Source organism: Octopus sinensis, unplaced genomic scaffold (genome assembly GCF_006345805.1).
Source record: "Octopus sinensis unplaced genomic scaffold, ASM634580v1 Contig19237, whole genome shotgun sequence".
Classification (NCBI taxonomy): Eukaryota; Metazoa; Mollusca; class Cephalopoda; order Octopoda; family Octopodidae; genus Octopus; species Octopus sinensis.
In genome coordinates this window covers 1-22,066 of record NW_021836260.1, presented here as the reverse complement: position 1 = coordinate 22,066, position 22,066 = coordinate 1, and the positions used below count along the sequence as shown (strand labels likewise).

General features: G+C 37.1%; 1 protein-coding gene across 1 annotated transcript; it reads left to right on the top strand.

The window, feature by feature from the left end:
• The first annotated feature begins 528 nt into the window (after positions 1-528).
• LOC115232062 (putative ankyrin repeat protein RF_0381) lies at positions 529-16,817 on the top strand. Its single transcript, XM_029801937.2, has 6 exons — positions 529-817; positions 3,638-3,683; positions 10,286-10,440; positions 11,257-11,293; positions 14,844-15,053; positions 16,622-16,817. The coding sequence occupies exons 1-6, from the start codon at positions 639-641 to the stop codon at positions 16,640-16,642; spliced, it is 648 nt and encodes a 215-aa protein (XP_029657797.1). The 5' UTR covers positions 529-638; the 3' UTR covers positions 16,643-16,817.
• Positions 16,818-22,066: the final 5,249 nt, after the last annotated feature.

Genomic DNA, 22,066 nt, shown 5'->3' with positions numbered 1-22,066 from the left:
GACAGAGAGAGAACGAGATAAAAGTAAAAGAGAAAGAGAGACGAAAAATAAAAAGGTTGGGTGAAAGAGAGAAAACGAATAGTGAAGGAGAGACAGAGAAAGAAAGAAAGAGAGGAAAGTAATAGAGAGAGAGATAAAGAAAGAGAAATGTAGAGAGAGTGAGAGGAGAAAAGTGAGAGAAAGCGAGAAAGTGAAGTGGAAAACGAGAGAAAAGAATGAGAGAGAGAAAAAGAGGAAAAAGAGAGAGGGAGAAAGAAAGAGAGAGAGAAGAAAAAGGGAAAGAGAAAGAATGTAAGAATAGAAAGAGAAAGAAATGAAAGAGGGAGAAAGAGTGAAATTGAAAAATAGAGAAAGAGAAATATAAGAGAAAAAAGAAAAATAGAAAGAGGAAGGAAATTAGAGACAGAAAGAGAGGAAAGGAAAATGGGAAAAGAGAAAAGAAAGAGAGAGAGTAAAAGAGACACGGAGAGAGAAAGAAAGAAAGAGAAGGTGAAAGAAAGAGAGAGAAAGTGGGAAAAGAAAGAGAAGGAAAGAAATGAAAGAGGGAGATAGAGAGAGAAAAGGAAAGAAAACGAGAAAGAGAGTGAGAGACAAAGAGAGAAAAGGGAGAGAGAGAAAATGGAATTTCTCTATTTCACATGTCCTCACTTTCTTCATTACAGATTCACCAACGAGATGAAGGGGGACGAACTCTTTTAATATTTGCCTGTCGAGTGGGCGCCGATAGAAGAATACTCGAAATACTGATAGATGCCGACGTAGAGGTGGGAGCAAAAGACGGAACAGGTTGGACAGCTTTAGATTATGCTGTGAGGAAGTAAGTTGAGAATCAAGTAAAATTTCCAGATGTGATTTTGTTTGTAAATTTGTTGCAATTGCAGACACAGGTTCAATATCCAAAAATGCTATAGTAGTGGCAGTGGGACAGCAGCACAACAGCAGACTAGCAAACAACAACAACAACAACAAGCTTCTCTTTAGTCATCGATCCAATTCATTAGTCATTATTCAATCATAACAATCCCGATGATGATGATGACGATAAGGATGATGATGATGATAATGATGATGATGATGATTATGTTCATGATTATGATTGTGATGATGAAGATGTAGATGATGATGATTATGATGATGATGTTGATTATGATTATAATGATGATGACTACATTGATGACGATGATGATGGTGACAATGATTGTGATGGTGATGATGATGACGATGATGATAATTATGATGAGGATAACGATGATGATGATAATTATGATTATGATTATGATGATGATGGTGATGATAATGATGATGATGTTGATGATTCTGATGAAGATGATGGTTATGATGATGATTACGATGATTATGATGATGATAATGTGGAGGGGAAGGAGGGGAAGGATTATGATGATGATAATTCTGATGATGATAATTCTGATGATGATAATTCTGATGATGATTATGATGATGATGATATTGATGATGATTATGATGTTGATGATGGAGGCGATGATGATGATGATGGACGCGATGATGATGATTATGATGATGATGATGATGGAGGTGATGATGATGATTATGATGGTGATGATGATGATGATGATGATGATAATTATGATGACGTTATTGATGAAGATTATGATGATGATGATGCAGGCGATGATGATGATTATGATGATGATGATGATGGAGGCGATGAGGATGATTATGATGATGATGATGATGATGGTGATGATGATGATGATGATAATTATGTTGATGATTATGATGATGATGATATTGATGATGATAATGATGATGATGATGGAGGCGATGATGATTATGATGATGTTGATGATTATGATAATGTTGATTGTGATGATGATGAAGATGATGATGATGATGGAGCAGATGATAATAAAAATGATGATGTCTATGATGTTGATTATGACGATTATTATTATTATGATGATGATGATGATGATGATGACGATGACTATGATGATGATGGTGATTTTGATGATAATAATGGTGATGATGATGATGATGATGATGATGAAGTCGATGATTATTATATTTTGGTGGCGATGAATTATGATGATGGTGATGGCTATGAGGGCGATGATGACGATGGTGATGAAGATGATGATGATTATGATGATGATGATGATTATGATGATGATGATGATGGAGGTGATGATGATGATGATGATAATGTTGATGATAAAGATGATGATAATGAAGATGACGATTATGATGATGATGATGATGATGATGACGTGGATGATGCAGATTATTATGATGATGACGATGATGATGATTATGATGATGATCATGATGATGATTATGATGATGATTATGATGATGATGATGATGATGATGATTATGATGATGATTATGATGATGATGACAATGACGTTGACGATGATGATGTGGATGATCATGATTATGATGATGATGATGAAGTCGATGATGATTATGATTATAGTGGCGATGAATTATGATGATGGTGATGGCAATGAGGGTGATGATGACGATGGTGATGATTATGATGATGATGATGAATATGATGATAATGATGATTATGATTATGATGATTATAATGATGATGTTTATGTTGATGACGAAGATGATTATAATGATGATGACGATTATAATGATGATGATTATGATGAGTATGATGATGATGATGACGATGATGACGTTGATGATGCAGATTATTATGATGACGATGTTGACCACGAAGATGATGGTGATGATGATGATGATAATGATGATGATGATGATGATGATGATTATGATGGTGATTATGATGATTATGAGGATGATGATGATATTATGATGATGAGTACGATGATGATGATTATGATGACGATGACGATGATTATGACGGTGATAATAATGATGATGATATTGATGAGTTCGATCTTGCTGTTGATGATGGTGATGCTGATGATGATGGAGGCGATGATGATGGTGATGATTATTATGATGATTATGATGATGATTATGATGATGATGACGATGATGATGATGGTTATGATTATGATGATAGTGATGACGATGATGATGATTATGATGTTGATGACGATGATGATGGTGATGATGATGATGATGACGCTGGCGGTGATGATGATGACTACGTTGATGATGATGATGATGATGATGATGATGATGATGATGATGATGATGATGATTACGATGACTGATGATGACGATGATAATGATTATGATTATAGCGGTGATGAATGATGTTAATATTCATTGTGATGATGTTGGAAATATTGTAGATGATGGTGGCTATGAAAGATAAGGATGATGATGGTGTTGGCAATGAGGGTGATGATGATAAAGGCTATGATGATGATGATGGTGATGATGATGAAGGTGATGATGATGATGGTGATGCTGATGAAGGCGATGATGATGGTGATGATGGCGATGATGATGATGGTGATGATGATGATGATGATGATGAAGATGAATACGTCAATGATGGAGGTGGTGGCAATGACGATGATGGTGATGATGTTGATGAGCATGATATTGATGATAATAGTTCAGGTGATGATGATGGTGATGATGATGACGATACTGTTTCGTCTCAAAACCAAAATATTTTCATATTTAATGTAAATTAGTCAATGTTTCTATCTTTTACTCTCAGTGATCGACATCATGCTGTGAAGATCTTACTATCACGGGGCAGTGAGGTAAGTATCTTATTTATATCCTTTCGCATGTTCTACTGAAGAGGAAAGAATCTATTATGAGATTAATTCCGAAATTGATTCAATATAGAAATAACGAACTTTTTAAAGAAAATTCTATCATCCGGCTTTCGCCGATTTCAGTTCTTCGTGTTTTTTTTTCTGTAGCGAGTAAATAATATGTGGAAATTGACGATTTAAAAGTCTCTTATCAGCATATTGGCATTGAAATATTTTTCTTTAGCCTCATTTATAAGTTGTTTATAATTTAACCGTAATGGTATTTTAATATACTGCCACATTTTTTGATGGAATATATATATATATATATACATGGTAGAAAACAATTGCCCAAAATTACCACGTAGTGCGACTGAACCCAGAACCATGTGGTTTGTAAGCAAGCTACTTACCACACAGCATTGCTGTGCCTATATAATATACATATATATAGATACATAATATATATGTATATATATATATATATATATATATATATATATATATATATATATATATTATATATATATATATATATAATATATATATATATGGTTGTCTGTCCTCATGAAGCTTTTTAAAATAAATTTGTGTCTTGATGAAATTTTCTGAAAATCCATCAACTTCAATGTCTTAATCAACAATTATCACTGGAGTTTCAATGGAAGCATTTAATGATAAGAATGATATCATTAAAAAGTAGGAGACACCAGAAAGTTATGGGGAAAAATAAGGGGGCTCAGGAAGTATATATATATATATATAATATGTTTTTATGTATATACATACTCATTTATACGTGTGTATACATATTCATATATATAGATACATACATATATATATATATATATACATATATATATATATATATATATATATATAATATATATATATATATACATATATATAAATAGTATCTTTTATTAAACTTTTAAAACTTTTGATATTTTTTAATTAATATATAAATAAAATAATTAAACAAAATAATATAGAAATATAACAAATATACATATATATATATATATATATATTTGTAGATATATATTTAAAATTTATAAGTTTAAATTATTTTAATAATTTTTTTATTTTTAACTTTATATTTTAAAATTAATTTTATGTATTGGTTGGTTTTTCACTGTTTGATTGTGCCTAATAGTGGTTTTATCTGTAATTTAATATATATATATATATATTATATATATAATATATATATATATATATATATAAACGGCAGTTTGTCTGTCTGTGTGTCTGTGTGTCTGTCAGGTTGTACCCTCACCCTGACCACGGCTTTCAACCGATTCTGATGAAACTTGACACACACATAGCCCAATGTCATAATTCAAAACTAACGCAGCGAAAATTTTGAAAAGTCTCTCAGTTCTGAAAAAAATCGATAAATTCGACATGGGGTCGAGAATCTAAGCTTTTTATATGCAACACATTTTCTGTCTAGGGGACACAACTCGACAGCTAGGGACAGCTAGGAACATCGTATACACAGAAATATTCGAGTGAAGAGAAGACATTGCAACCTACACATGCGCCTTCGTTCCCTAGAGGGAAAGGACTAGATTGGGATTAGTCGTTGCCTACTAGGGGCTCTTACATACCCGGGAAACGCCGGGCTATGCTGCTAGTATTATATATATATTATATTATAGATATATATATATATACATATAACATACCACTATATATATATCAATATGTATACACACGTATATAAATATGTATACACACCACACTTATATATATAATATATATATACTTCCTGAGCCCCCGTATTTTTCCCCATAACTTTCTGGTGTTTCCTACCTTTTAATGATAATCATTGATTTTCGATGACTATTATGTTGAGAAAATGGAAGCATTTGATGAGTTTCAAACCAATCCCAACTCCAGGCATAATTGTTGATTCAGACATGGAAAGTGATGGATTTTCAGAAAATTTCATTAAGAGTGGCTGTGTGGTAAGTAGCTTGCTAACCAACCACATGGTTCCGGGTTCAGTCCCACTGCGTGGCATCTTGGGCAGGTGTCTTCTGCTATAGCCCCGGGCTGACCAATGCCTTGTGAGTGGATTTGGTAGGCGGAAACTGAAAGAAGCCTGTCGTATATATGTATATATATATATATATATGTGTGTGTATATGTTTGTGTGTCTGTGTTTGTCCCCCTAGCATTGCTTGACAACCGATGCTGGTGTGTTTATGTCCCCGTCACTTAGCGGTTCGGCAAAAGAGACCGATAGAATAAGTACTGGGCCTACAAAGAATAAGTCCCGGGGTCGAGTTGCTCGATCAAAGGCGGTGCTCCAGCATGGCCGCAGTCAAAATGACTGAAACAAGTAAAAAGAAAAAAAAAGAAAAAGAAAAATAAATATTTATTTTAAAAAGCTTCATGAGGAACATACAACCACACACACATATATATGTTTATATATCATGTGTGTCGATTAAGTTGATGGAAATTGAAAGAAACCCGCCGTATATATATATATATATATATAGATTATATATATATATAGTGCATTCAACGTGCCTTCAACTTAACATCAAGGAACTGAGACATCCCAAATCAAAGAAAAACTTACAACCAAAAGCCTTACCATACATCTCCAACACAACCCTCTCAATAACGAAGCCTTCGACACCATCCTCCACAAAAAAAGACCACAGAATGAACACAGTCCTCCAAACACACACGATCATAAAAAGCAAAAGACAGCCTAGATCCATGAAAAGTCTCCTAACACAAGCCCGAATTCACTCTTCAACACAGAAGCCGACAGTAAAAAAAATGTGGAAGACCCAATTGCGGGATATGCGAGACTATCTAATTGAGGGATCAGAGTTCTCCTTCAAACAGGGACAACGGTTTACAGTGAAAAGCAACTTCACATGTGCTTCGGAGAACCTAATATACTCACTAACCTGCTCCGGGTGTCAAGAGCAGTACATAGCCCAAACAAAAAATGGTTTGCGTAAACGAATGGCCCTGCCACAGATCCCAGATAAAAATTCCCCAAAACAGAAAAATTAGCTTTTAGCCAACACATAGATACTTGCGCCAACAAAAAAACACAAACTTCAGGATTTTCTCCCCTCTACCAATTTAGGGACGATACAAACCTCGAGACAACGAATAAGTAAAGAAAACTCTTTTACAAAATACAAGCCACTTCTTAACGGGTCTACGACAAACAATTAATATACCTACCTCAACTTTAGAATAAAAGAAATATATACACACACAAATATTATACTCCATAGAATCCATTACTAATCAGCCCCATCACAGCTATACTTACACCCATTCATATTCTCCCTTCTCTGTTTTTTTCTTCTTCTTCTTCCTCTTCTTCCATCATCATCATCATTATCATCATCATCGTCGTCATCATCATCACCACCATCATCACCACCATCTTCTCCTTCTCTTCTTCTTCTTCTTCTTCTTCTTCATCATCATCATCATCAACATCGTCATCTTCTTCTTCTACTTCTCCACCTTCCACCCCTTAACCTTGTCACTAATGTCTTTCAGTATAACGCCTACGCAAATTCCATAAACAATTCCTGAATTGAACTGCGACTACTGTCAGCCACTGACCATTCAAAATACGACCATTAAGGCATTCCCAGATTTCCCCACCCCCTCTCCACATCAGCCTCCTTATTCTTCACCTATCCTACCAAGAACTCAAAACGACCTCGAACACACAAGTGCAAACAAGGGAGTCAGAGAAAGGCAGAATGCTACTTATATCTGAACACTACTACAGAAATATTCTTTTAAAAAAAACTTTTCTTCTAATTTTTCTAAATTAATTATTTAATCGTTACAGTTGAAAAGGTCTCAAAATGACCGAAACCGGTACTGAAAGATTCACTATAAAATTATCTTAGCATTTTCTATTTTGACTTGTTTTTTCATATGTATATATATATATATATATATATATATATATATATATACACACACATATATATATAGGTATGAGTGTGAGTCTGTGTGTTTGTAGTGAATGGAGGTGGTAATATATATATATATATATATATATATATATCAATTATTATATATATTACCACCTCCATTCACTACAACACACCGACTCACACTCATACCTATACTCTCTTCCTTCCCTCCCACCCAAACACACCAAGCTTTCCATCTCCTATTCCCAATTCCTCCGTCTACGTAGGCTCTGTAGTGACGACCATGACTTTGAGACTCAGTCTCAACGCATGGCTCGCCACTTCATCCTACGTGGATACCCCCTCACCACTATCCACACCGCCCTTGCCAGAGCGCCTTCCGTGGACCGTGCACCTGCTCTCTCCCACCGAACCCGCCCTGTAATCTCCCGCCTCCCTTTTCCCCTCACTTACCACCCCACGACCCTACCTCTCCAACGCACCATTCTTCGAGCTTTCCGGCATCTCCAGTCCGACCCGTCCACTTCACACCTCTTCCCTAACCGACCCCACCCCTCCTTCAAACGAGCCCATAACCTACGAGACCATTTGGTCCACAGCTCCTTCCCTGACTCTACCTCCCAACCTGGCTCGTTCCCCTGCTCCCGCCCACGCTGCCGCACTTACCCTTACCTCTCCAACACCACCCTCCTCACTGGCACACATCATCGACCCTATCGCATCATCAATTCCTTCACCTGCATCTCCAGTAATATCATCTATTGCATCTCTTGCTCTCTTTGCTCTCTGTACACCGGACAAACGGACGCCGCTTGGCTGACGGTTCGCGGAACACCTCCGTGACATTCGCCTTGCCAACGACACTCTCACGCCATTTCCGCTCCACCGGTCACTTCTTGCAATACCTCTCTGTGTTCGGTTTGTCCTTGCACACAGGCCATCTGGATTCCCGTTTGCGCCGTGAACAGGAATTAATCTTCTCTCTTCGCTCTTTAACGCCATTTGGTCTCAACTCTCGCCCCTCCTCATCTAACCTCCCTCCGACTCCTACTTCTCTTCTGTCCTTCATCTTTTCACCCCTACTCTCTTTCCATCCTCTTCCCTTCTTTCCTCCTCTTCTTTCCTCTTTCTTCTTCCCTCTTCCCCTTCTCTCTTTCTCTTTTTCTCTCTGCTCCCTCACTCCCATTCTCCTTCTCTCTCCCCTCCCCTCCCCCCTCCTCCTCTTCTCCTCTTTCATTCTCTTCCCCTCTAACCCTACCCCCTCTCATCCCCCCTCCCACCGCCCCTCATCTCACCTCATCGCATATCACTCTCACGCCCTCCTGCTCTCCTTCTCCCCCTCTCCCCCTCCTCATTCTCACCTTTCCTCTTCTCCCTCCTCCCTCCTCTTATCCTCTTTCCTTCACCCCTCTTTCCCTCTCACCCCCTCATCTCCCCCCCTCTCCCTCCCCCCTCCGACCTCTACACTACACCATACAACATTACACATCACATCATACATACATACACACGTCCAGACCTTTCATACGCACCACATACTCTCTCATACACACACGCACCCTTATGTTTGGGCGAAGTCATTTAACCCTGTTATCTCCCCTACTTTCGTTCTCACGTCCGATCTCTGACTTCTGGCCGGAATCAGATCGCCATGTTGAATCGCTAGCTTCTGCACGCATTTTTTTCTCTCCTTGTTTCTCTCCGTGTTCTTTTCTGTGTATTTTTCTGTTGAAGAGCATAGGCTCGAAACATAAAGACTTGTTTTATTTATATTCCTCAGCGCATACTAATACAATTGTTTGTTTGTACTCCACCTGCCTTCGTCTTTTGTTTATTTTCATAAAGCTTCCCCTTATATATATATATATATGTATATATATATATGTCGTATGTATATATATATAATATGTATATATATATATATAGATTTATATATATATATATATATATATATATATAGAATATATATATATATATATATATATATATATATATATATATATATATATGTGTGTGTGTGTGTATACATATATATATATATATATATATGCATATGTGTTGTGTTATGTGTGTATGTGGTTTTTGTGTGTCTGTATGTACGTGGTGTGTTGAGTGTCTGTGTTTTGTCCCCAATATCGCTTGACAACCGATACTGGTGTGTTTACGTCCCCGTAAACTAGCGTTTCTGCAAAAGAAATTAATTAAATAAGTACTAGGCTTACAGGGCTCGATTTGCTCGACTAACGACAGTGCACCAGCATGGCCACAGTCACATGACTGAAACAAATGAAAGAATAAAAGAATAAATATAACTATGAACACACACACACGCGAACACACACATATATATACACACACACATATATATACACACACATTTTGCTCCTTTATGAGTTTATTTATTGAGTTATTCATCCTATATGCGTGTGTTTGTTTGTGTGTGTGTGTGTATAAATATATTTATATGTACATATGTATGTGTGTATACGCGTGTGTGTATATACAATAGAAATCTGATTAACTACTCCCCACCCCAATCATTCCACCTGTTTAATTAATTTCATCCCTCTCTCTTTCTTTTTCTGTGAGTTTTTCTTTTAATTCTTCACCACCGACACCCCTTCCAGACACCATTTTTAATGTGTTTATTATTTTCTTTATCAGGTTAATGCACGGGCTAATGATGGTCAAACACCGCTGCACCGGGCCTGTTGTGAGGGTTACACACACACAGTCGAGCTGTTGTTGGGTCACAATGGCATTGATGCCAATGTCGTGAACAACGATGGAGACACACCATTGCATGTGGCAGTTCGGGGGTAAGTCCCCATTGGATCTGGAATATCCAAATCTGTTTCTTTTATATTTTCAATAATGTTTGTTACTTTTTCATTCAGTCATTCATGTCATAATCCCACCATGGGGTCATTGTCTTTCTTCTCTCTTTCGCACTGAAATAACACTGTAGTCTACTTTATCACCATAATTGTTATTGTTGTTGCCTGACTGGACACTTTACTTCATCTCGTTCTCCATTTCCTCAACGTCACAGGTTCAAATCCTCTCTCTTCTTCCTTTCATCCCATCTTGAACTACTTTTTCTCTCTCTCTCTCTTTCTTCCTCACCCTCTCTCCTTTGTAGTTTCCCTATTTACTCCGACCCTAGGCTAAATACAGAATCATCCCCTTACAGTATTTACATTTGTCTCTTTTATGTTCCATGTTCAAATCCTACCAGAATATTTACTACCACTCTGGGGGTCAATATAATCTGTACCAGTAATACCCAGGGGTTCCTTCAATAAACTGTCTTCCTTCTTTTCTCCAGTTCTTGTTTCTTATTACTTTTGAAGAAAATAAATTTCATGTTTATATCAGCTGTCAGAATTCTTAGCAGTATTTTTCCATTTTTGTACATTTCTGGGTTTACAATGGCGTGTATATATCATTGTTGTACTGTGTAAAGTGTGTATTGAATAAATATACATGCGTGTGAGTATATGCGTAATAATTGCTCTAATTAAGTTATTGTTACCTAATTACATTTGTTTCCTTTAATGACCTAATAGCTATTATCTCAAGCTGTGTGATGTTTGTTTTTTTCATGTTTTTCTTTTCTCATCCATTACTTTCAGCCAACGCAATGGTGTTGTGTCTCTATTACTGAACCAGGTTAGTTAATAAATACATATTATATATATTCTCCAGCATTTTATTGATCTGTATAATATGAATATTATCAAGGTACCAGAAAAATAATGGCGATAGATTCAAGCACATGTACTACAAATCCCTTGATATTGATCATGTTGATGTTGATATTAGCGGTGTTGACAGTCCAGCTGGCTACCACCACTGATAATAATACATTTAATGGTCAAATGAAACAAGGTCATTATGAGATGAACCAAAATATAACAGTTACCATATATATATATATATATATCTTTTAATTGTTTTAGGCATTTGACTGCGGCCATGCTGGGGCATCACCTTGAAATTTTAGTCAAATGTATTAATCCCAGTACTTTTATTATTTTAAGTATATCACTTATCCTCTCAGCCTCTTTGCTGAACCACTACACACACACACACTCACTCACACACACATACATAGACACACACATAGACACACACATAGACACACACCTGTTATGAAGCTTCTTTCAGTTTTCTTTTACCAAATCCACTTAAAAGATTTTGTTCAGCCCTAGGTAAGGGTAGAATATACTTGCCTGAGTTTGCTTGCGGAAGGATTCAACGTGGAACCGTGTATGGCTGGGAAAAATGTTCCTTACACTACAACCATATATGGATGTGTGTGCCTATCTATTTCTATCTATCTATCTAACTATGTATATATATATATATATATATATACAGATCATTAATAGTTATCGCCATACTAATATGGCATTCTTAAAAATAAGAATAAAGCTGTCGCTGATTAGCTCCATGAAGCCATCGCCTCAAGCTAGCTACTTGACACACAAACTGCGTCCGTTATTAAACCTTCGAACAGAGACTTAGTAATTTTAATATTTCTATTATATACAGATCATCATCATCATCGTACTTGCTTGGCTCATATAGATTTTGTTGAGGCAGATTTTCCGCAGCTGGATGCTATCCCTATCGCCACATTAGCAGCTTCTTTTCAAGGAAGCTAACATTTGCCAAGAACTAGACATGTTCCCGAAGAATGTTGGAAATAATAGACCCTTCTTATATAACAGTGGAGCTCATTTACAACTATCACACAGATGTCAAGACAAAAAGACATACACACACACATACGCAAAAGTATAACGTACTCACATACAAGATGAATACTCATATATATATATATATATATTAACATACATATATATATAGATATATATATAATATTATAATAATATAATAATATATATATATACATACACACACAAAGAAGTCTGTGTGTGTCAGTGCTGATATATATGTATGGATATATACATACATACACATATATATATGCACATATATATGTGTGTGTGTGTGTGTGTCTATGCGTGGGAATATGTATATATTTATACACACACACACACACACACACACACACACACATATATATATAAATAAAGTAAGAAATTATCACAGAAATTTTTGTGTATGATAAATTCTTTTACATGTCTGCATTATTGTATAGGTTATAAATCATACAGTGCCATCATACAATTTACAAAGTAAAACTGGTATACATGACAAGTACCTCAGTTCATAGAATATCATGTTTACATCTATTCTTCAATGCAATATACATATACAAGAACAGAATTCTATTTTTGAAATATTAATGTATGGAAGACACAATAATTTACAAAACAGTTTTTTATAGAAGAGAGAAGGAGATTTAGTAAGATATCAAAAAGGAAGCAGTAAGTATACATACATGCATATACAATTATATATATACATATATACATATACATATGTATGAATGTATATTAAAAATTAGGGGGGGGGAGGTATGGGATTACCCTGGGTTTCCCATTCATAAAGGGTTTAGCTTTGAACCGTATCGTAAGACCCCAAAACTTGTTGGCCTAAGAACTCATCAAAATATGGAAGGAGAAAAGCCAGGGATTTAAGTTTTCTGCAAACGATCCTTTTCAGCTCCCTAGCAAGAGATTATCCCAGTGACCATGTAGTTCCTGTTAAATAGCTCACCATTGAAGCGTTTCCTCATATTCACTGAAACCACGGATCTCCCATAAATATGAAAGAATTTGACCTCGGATACTCCAGCAATAACATCCCCACGTCATCCAACGAACTATACACCCGTATGCAGCTGGAAAAGCTATTGGACGTGATTAGGCGTATGAGGTGAAGGGCTTTTCCACCCTCCATATTTGGAAGAGGTCTTAGGCCAACAGGTTTTGGGGTCTAATGATACGCCATGAAGCTAAATCATTTTTGGACCTGAAACCAAGGGTAATCCCGGAAACCGGCCTTCCCCAGTTTTAAAATATACACTGCTCTACATCTTAGAGTGTGATTCTTCTCCGGATTTATCTTTTCTATAAACAAAACAAATATATACATAGATATGTCATTATTCAGTTTATTTCCAGATATTCTATTTTTCACTTTATGTCAACATCCGCTGGACAGCTAATTCCCTCAACAGTTCCTCTATGTATGTATGTATGTATGTATGTTTGTATGTATGTATGTATGTATGTATGTATGTATGTATGTATGTATGTATGTATGTATGTATGCCTGTCTGTCTGTCTACACACACACACATACACACACACTTTATGATATAATTGTCACTTAGTCTACCTCAGGAATTTCACGGTTTTTTTTAGTTTTATTACAAATGGGGGATTGGGAAATGGAGCATTGACCCATTTTGCATCGGACCCTTGTGGGTTGGATACTGTATAATCGGATGTGTTGCATCCTCCGGTGCAGATGCATCCCGTCTGGTGTCTTGTTTTACAGAAGAAACCTCACTAAATATTCTCGGTTTCGCTTGGCATGTTGTTGCCAGGAGGTTGTTGACTATAATGCTATAATCCAAGAACCTACTGACAACAACAACATACCAAGTGACACCGAGAACTCTCCCACCCGCAAGGAATCGATGCAAGATAGGTCAAACCAGTTGTTGTGATGAATAATTTTTCTCTTGAACTTCATTTTACATATTCATCATATATATTTATATATCCAACAGTAATGTAAATCTCTCTCTCTCTCTCTCTCTCTCTCTCTCACTATATATATCTATATCTATATATATATATATATATATGAGTGTGCATCTGCATATGTGTGTGTGCAAGCGCATTAATTTCATGGTGGTGGACACTAACCACCTCAACAGTTTTATGAACCTCCTATTAATTATAGCAACATCAAAAGTATACTTTAGAAATTTTAATTCTTCTTTACTAGTCTTGATCTGTTAATCATGTGTTCACTCGTGTTCAGCTCCCCTAAAACTTACAATAGTTAGGAATGAAGGTAGATTAAGCTGAAACAATCTATTTAGGACACCTTTATCCCGTCTAGAACACATTCTCATAGCAACATCTAGAGGATCTTACGAAGGTTGATTTTTCGGACAAACATCAAATGTACATGATCAGTTTGATCAAGTATACAATAGAAGACAATAATGACACATTGATATCCATCCTGATTTTCATGTAAATTTTCATTTTCTATTTTTACTTCCACAAAGGGTTCAGTTCAGTTCGATATTAAGAACAAAAAGGAAATGACACCATTGCTTGAAGCCGTTTCCCTGGGTCACCTCGGAATGACACACAAACTAATAGCCCTGGGTGCAAACATAAATGCTGTTGATGGTGAAGGTAACAGCTGTTTGCACATTACCGTGAGAACAGAAGTGTTTAATTCCGAGGATGCACCAATGGATTTACTAAACGAAGTAAGTTTTTAGATTGTTTGCGTATATATATATATATATGTGTGTGTGTGTGTCTGTGTGAATTTGTGTATTTGTGAGTCTTTGTGTGAGTGTCAGAAAGAGAGAGACAGACAGACAAACTTTGCTTGTCATGTATCAATTCTCCCCTATCAACCCCATCCTCCATTACCATTCCGTGATCCAGTCTCCCCTTATGACCCGAGTGATATTATGTAACAAACAATATTCCATCTCCTTTCACTCTCAAAGATATCGTCTCACCACGGTCGAGAGGTGACCCATCTCGGTTGTTGGCCATATAAACACAGCCATCACAATGTGACGGAGAAGTGGTCTATTTAATAGAGGAGATATTCTCAATTAACAATGATGCAGGATAGAAGAGATGTCTGAGCTTTATAGTGCTGGTGCCATGGTAAATACATCCAGTCCATTCTATGAAGAATTCTGAGTGAAACTGCTCTCTATCCTACTTCTTGTACACGACATGAATCCACTGACCTCTTGTGGACATGTCATAAGAATGTTCTATGTTAGGAAACTAGAGAATGAATGCAATAAAGCATGGTCCTTAGTGAGTTTTCCTGTATTTAAGTTCTGTACTTGGGCACACACATACACACACACAGTCAAACACACACAAGTAATACTTTTGAGTTTGAGTATATATCTTGTAAAATGCTGTTTAAAGCCCGTTTACTGTATTCGGCTATCCGATGTCATCAACAGTATGGACTTCAATACTACTGGACTTTTTGCTGTCATCTCATAAATGAAGCAGTTTTTTATACTTCTTATATTTTTCAAAATTAAGATAAACAAAGTACTTTTTTTCTGTTAATCTAAAACATATTCTCCTTCATTTTCTACAATGCTCTTCCATCTATCTGGTAGACTTGCAAGTTGCCTCTTCCAAAATTCACTCGTCCGTGATTAAAAATACTCCTCCATTACTCTTCTGACTTGACACTAATTCCTGCTTCCTTTACTTTACCGTCATCATTCAAAGATGCTTCTTGCTTAATTATGGAAACATTATTGATATGTTTGGTTATGTTTGTGTGGTATTGACTTTGTTATGTTATAGGTGTTTTTGTTTCTGATATAACTTATGTTCTTTCTTCTCATGTTGTGTTATATTTATATATACAATACTCTTTCTTATGGCCACATGGTCGCCTTTATCAAGCCAATTATATAGATAGATTCTTGTTGGTTTGTTCTTCCTATATTTGATTTTTCTATTGAATATATTGTGATATTTGTGATTGACAAGTAAATATTTACTCATTAATTATCAATAAGCTTGATGTTAATCAATATGGTTTGTCCTGCTCAATATAATGACAATATATTTAGAGGGTGTCTCAGTGTTGAAAATAAAGTAAAAACATGAAAATGGGAAATGGACTCAATTAAAGATTATGTAGGAACTCAATACTTTGTAATTGCTTTAATTGGTGGATAAACAACCTATGAGTAAATTTAGATGAACTTTTGTGTAATTAGGGGCATTTGTTTTGAATATTTGTGTAATATTGTCATCATTTATATTTCATTATTTGTAGTGCTGCACCGCCCTAATCTGAAAATGGAGAGAAAGGCTCTCTGGCATGGTGGTAGCTAGATATCTCGCCAGCCAGGGAGCTGACTTTCACCATAAAAACAACAAAAATAACACACCATTGGACCTCATTAAGGACCCAAATTTGAGAAAAAAATTAGAAACATTTTTACCACCACAGTAAGTATTTCCTGGCAATGGAACAGATAAACCAGTACATTTTCTATTTTGTATATAATCATGTTTATATGTTTATTTCGTTTTAATTCTACATCATCATCATCATCATTTAGCGTCCGTTTTCCATGCTAGCATGGGTTGGACGGTTTAACTGGGGTCTGTGAAGCCGGAAGGCTTCATCAGGCCCAGTTAGATTTGGCAGTGTTTCTACGGCTGGATGCCCTTCCTAACGTCAACCACTCCGCGAGTGTAGTGGGTGTTTTTTACGTGCCACCTGCACAGGTGCCAGACAGAGCTGGCACAACGGCCACTGTCGCTAGTGTTTTTGTCAAAGGCCACACAAAAAACAATATGCAGTTGTTAGGAGATCAAAGAAAGAACATGATTTTGATTACATTCACATGATTCGTAGTGTTGCCAGTTATACTTCACAGTCCACCCCAACCTACCCCTCTTCGTTCCCTATTTTAAAGATTTGTGATCAATAGGAAAATATAGATCTAAATAATGAAGTAAATGAATTACATTTTGAAACTGTTACTTAGGATTAAGTGGAATTTATCTGTCTACCAACATCTTTTTCTCACTCTTCTAAGTCTGAATCAGTCAATATTACGAATGATTTCATAGAAAAATAACCTACAAACACACACCAATAGTGTATATATATTATATTTCTGCAAATACTGATGGAACATCACCACATATCTTCATAGAAAAAAAAAACTGCCAGGAAACGTATATTATTCAAGTAACACATATACCATTACTAGGTGTTTTAGTCGCCTTTGACTCCCGTATTTTATAAGATTTGGCAATTTCTTTGACATACATCTCTCTGTATTAGCTACTTAAGAAGCAGACACATTTCCCCCTCAGTGAATATACAAAACTCTCTTTGTCTGTTGAAATTCAAATATTACTCTTTTACTTGTTTCAGTCATTTGACTGCGGCCATACTGCGGCCTTTAGTCGAAAAAATGGACCTCAGAACTTATTCTTTGTAAGCCTAGTACTTATTTGCCGAAACGTTAGATTACGGGAATGTAAACACACCAGCATTGGTTGTTAAGCGATGGTGGAGAGACAAACACAGACACACAATATATATATATATATATATATATATATATATATAATATATATATGCGACGGGCTTCTTTCAGTTTCCCTCTACCAAATCCACTCAAAAAGCATCGGTCAGTCCGAAGCTATAGTAGAAGTCACTTGCTCAAAGTTCCACGCAGTGTGACTGAACCCAGAACCATGTGGTTGGTAAGCAAGCTACTTACCACACATCAATCCTGCGCCTATTGTTCATAGATATTGATTTTTGGACTGTATAAATATAGTTCTGTTTTCTTCAATTGACAAGCCTCAGAAGATTTTCTCTACTTTTACAAATGATCGTTTATGTGAATGTTGTAATAATAATATAATGTCTATAGAGCGCAGCTGAAGTTACTGGAAAGGGGAAAAATAGGGGACAGAAAACTGCAATTGGTCAAAGAAAGGCAGCAATGGAAGCTAGAAGTAGATGCACGATACATATAATAAAACAACCCGAAAAGAGGGAAGCAGTAAAAGTGTTATATCAAAGAAAGACGACATAGGTACATCAGGAAGAGTGTTAGGGAATTTCAGGAAATATGGACGTTTTGAAGAATGCAGTGTCCTGATAGCTAACATGAGATATCAATTTATTTCATGCTTCAAAAATTCTGAACAGCGAAAACTATTTCTGAAAGTCATGGGTGCTGCACTGCTTTTTTCTTTGTTATAAGCATGTCTGCTGGTGTTAGAGAAATTGCGTTCAAAACGATTACCAAAGTTGTTGTTGGGAAGATGGTGAATATTCTTGTGGGATTCCACTGAGTCAGCTGTTAGACATCCAAATTTTAATGTACTCAGATGATACCAAGAGAAACAATGCATTCAAGTTATGGTGAGTGACAGAGTGTATTTGCCTAGTTGTACGTAATATTCTAGACAGGATGGTGTTCCAGATTGGACATACCATTTCCTATACGTAACTTTAAATAGACAACTTGACAAAGTGCCAGACAAACGTTTTCAGAGAGATGCTAAGATACTTTCGATCTTTTTGATGATTTTAGGAATGTGAATCATCCGTCAAATGTCCTTCTTGACATTAAGCCCGAGGTCCAGTTCACCAGTAGTCTTCTGAAGTTGGGTGTTGTGTAGGAAATTGGTACGTTCTGAGTTTACCTTCCATAATGTATAGTGGTGCACCTATCTACAACTAGCTTGATTTAGACAGCACCTTGCTGCAAAAAGTCCAGATGAGACTGAAGCAATAATCTGTAGCGTAGAGTAACATGCTTCAGTTTGGCATCAATTAAATTAATACATTTCCAGAAACAACAATGGACTAAAACAGATCCTACCAATCTTCAGGTGTGATTCTATAGTATCATTGCACTGTGACTACTTCTTGTTAAGCAAGAATGAACGACATCAGAGATTTAAGTAAATTAATCCTCACCCAAAAATCAGACAGCTTCAACATAATTCGTTTGAGTGGCAGAGAATTAAAGGCTTTGGTGAAGTCGAGATAAATGACATCTACCCAACAGCCACAATATGTTATTTAGGTGATTGTCTTGAAGAAATTCTGTGAGTTGGTTACAGCAGCTAGAATTAGGGATAAATCCAAATTGTGAGGATGGAATAAGGTTATGCGAAATCCAGATTCTTCAAAGTATCTTTCTCTGTCACAGAACACCATAAATTTGATGGGGCAGCTAATGAAACTGATTGGACAATAATTGGTAGTTGTTAAGTGGTCACCTTATTTGATCAATAAAGGGGAAGCATCGTGACACATAATCTTCAGTTGGCTTCGCAGCATCGCAGGAGTGAATGCAACAGGTGTTGTCTCTGTAGCATTGAAAATGGTTCATTTGGGCGTTCATCTGTACAATTTCCAGCATATCTCTAAACATTCTTTAGGATTGGTGTTAGGGTTAGGGTTTTGTTTGTTCTGCATGCTAAGACTTCGAAATCACACCCCTGCACGCGAAAAATGAATAATTTACGTGAGGATTATGAAGAGGTATGATTGAAGAGTGAGGCCTCTGTTTCCGAATGTACATTCTTCCAGAACAATTTTTTCTATTCAGTTTCTTGCCATGCGTTTTTCTAATTTAAGTTCTGCCTGTTTTAGTCACTTACTTGATACGGTTGGATGCTCTGTTGCATCATTTTTCTTTTATCCTCTCTTCCATGTAATCTATTCACGTTGAGTGTTTCATTGATTTTATAAGGCAATCTCCCGTTTTACACTGTTAATGCTTCTAGTACATTTATATGGTACTGAAAATTTACGTACGGCCCATATTGAATTAAGGATGTGCAAAAGTTTAGACTTGACATCTGTGGAATTGTAAACTTGAAGCCAATTAGTACAATAGGAGTTCTAGTTAGTAATGCAAAAACCTTCTTTGCTCATGTCCAACGGACTTCCCGCTTGAACAACCAAATTGCATCTTTGGTAGACTCAACAGGCGTATCGATTGAGGACCCTTATCAGCAGAGTTAATTATTTACTGAGGCTTTTTCGACAATTTTCAAGCAAGATGATGGTCGTGAATCCCCTCCATTTGATAGATCGGTACCTCCAATGACTAGATGGGTCATCAATTGTGACGAAGTCGAACGCGTTATTCAAGGCCTCGATGTCAACAAGGGTCACGGCCCTGATGGCATACACCCACAGGTTATCAAAGCGTTAGCTCCGGTCATCTGCCAACCTTTAACACTTCTATTCAATATGTCATTGGTGACGGGTGTTGTACCTGCGGACTGGAGAACAGCGATAATCTGCCCTATTTTCAAGAAAGGGAGCCGCGAAGACCCGCTTAACTGCCGACCGGTTTCCCTTACTTCAATATTCAGCAAGATGTTCGAAACCATCCTTAAGAAAAGTATGTTGCTCTACCTCCAAAACACAGCCTCTATCTCTGATTCCCAACACGGCTTCGTGCTGAAGAGATCATGCTTGACCAACTTACTGGTAATGGAGGAATTGGTGGCGCGTATCCTGGATGATGGTGATGCTGTTGACATCGTTTTATTGGACTTTGCCAAAGCTTTTGACTCGGTTAACCACCGCCTATTACTTGTCAAGCTTCAAGCATATAGTTTCCATCCGGATATTGTACGATGGGTTGGTGCCTTCCTCTCAGATCGCTCCTACAAGTCCAAGTTAATGGTTCGCTGTCCGACGTCTCCAGTGCGAGCAGTGGCGTGTCTCAAGGTTCAGTGCTTGGGCCGTTATTGTTTTTAGTCTTCATCAATGACTTGCCCGACGACCTTACGCAACACACCCTTCTATTTGCCGACGATGTGAAACTGGTTGCTCCTCGCAGTGATATAGAGGATCTTCGTCGATGCCTCCACCAAATTCGGAGATGGTCAAACAAACGAGACCTGTGTCTGAACGTGTCAAAGTGCTGTCATCTGCCTGTTGGCTCTCCTCCTGCAACTCAACTTGATTTCGAGCCGGGTCGTCTGATGCTGGAGAGGACCGATCAGGTAAAGGACCTGGGTATCTTGGTAGATTCCTCCTTTTCGCCTTCGGCCCAGTGCGGCCATGCTGCCACCAAATCACGCGGAGTTCTGTTCTTGATTCGACAGTCATTCTGAATGCTCACAGCAGCCATATTCCTACCGCTCTACGTCACGCCGGTGAGACCCATATTGGAGTACGGGATTCAAGCCTCTTCTCCTTATCTCCTCAAAGACATACATCATCTCGAAAGAGTCCAGAAGCTGGCTACCCGCATGGTTCTTGGTCTTAAGCATTTGTCTTATGAAGAAAGGCTGAAGACGCTCGACCTTTATTCTCTAGAAAAACGACGACGCCGTGGTGATCTCATTCTTGCTCACAACATCATAAGCGGAACGTGTAACCTCTCGAAAGAGCTGTTCTTTACTCCTGCTCCAGAGCGTCGGCTGCGGGGTCACTCCGAAAAGCTCTATCTACGACAATTTCATCTCAATCGAAGGAGAGGGGCTTTCTCCGTCCGGGTTGCGGGTCCGTGGAATAAGCTGCTGGACGAGATAGTGAAGATGTCGACGACCGCTCGGTTCAAAGTCTCTCTTGACCAGAAATGGTCTGAACTCTTTGTATGACCACCCTCTCTGTACATAACTCCCTGTCCTCTACATGGCCTTGCTTTTTGGTTTTTGAGCCAATAAAAAGTGAATTTAAAAAAGAATTGAATGAATTGAATATGTATATGTA

Excerpts from the sequence above, each read along its gene's own strand:
- LOC115232062 (XM_029801937.2), top strand. The coding sequence starts at position 639 with ATGTCCTCACTTTCTTCATTACAGATTCACCAACGAGATGAAGGGGGA. Across the intron at positions 818-3,637 it reads TTAGATTATGCTGTGAGGAA|TGATCGACATCATGCTGTGA; the intron begins GTAAGTTGAGAA and ends TTTTACTCTCAG. Across the intron at positions 3,684-10,285 it reads TACTATCACGGGGCAGTGAG|GTTAATGCACGGGCTAATGA; the intron begins GTAAGTATCTTA and ends TTTCTTTATCAG.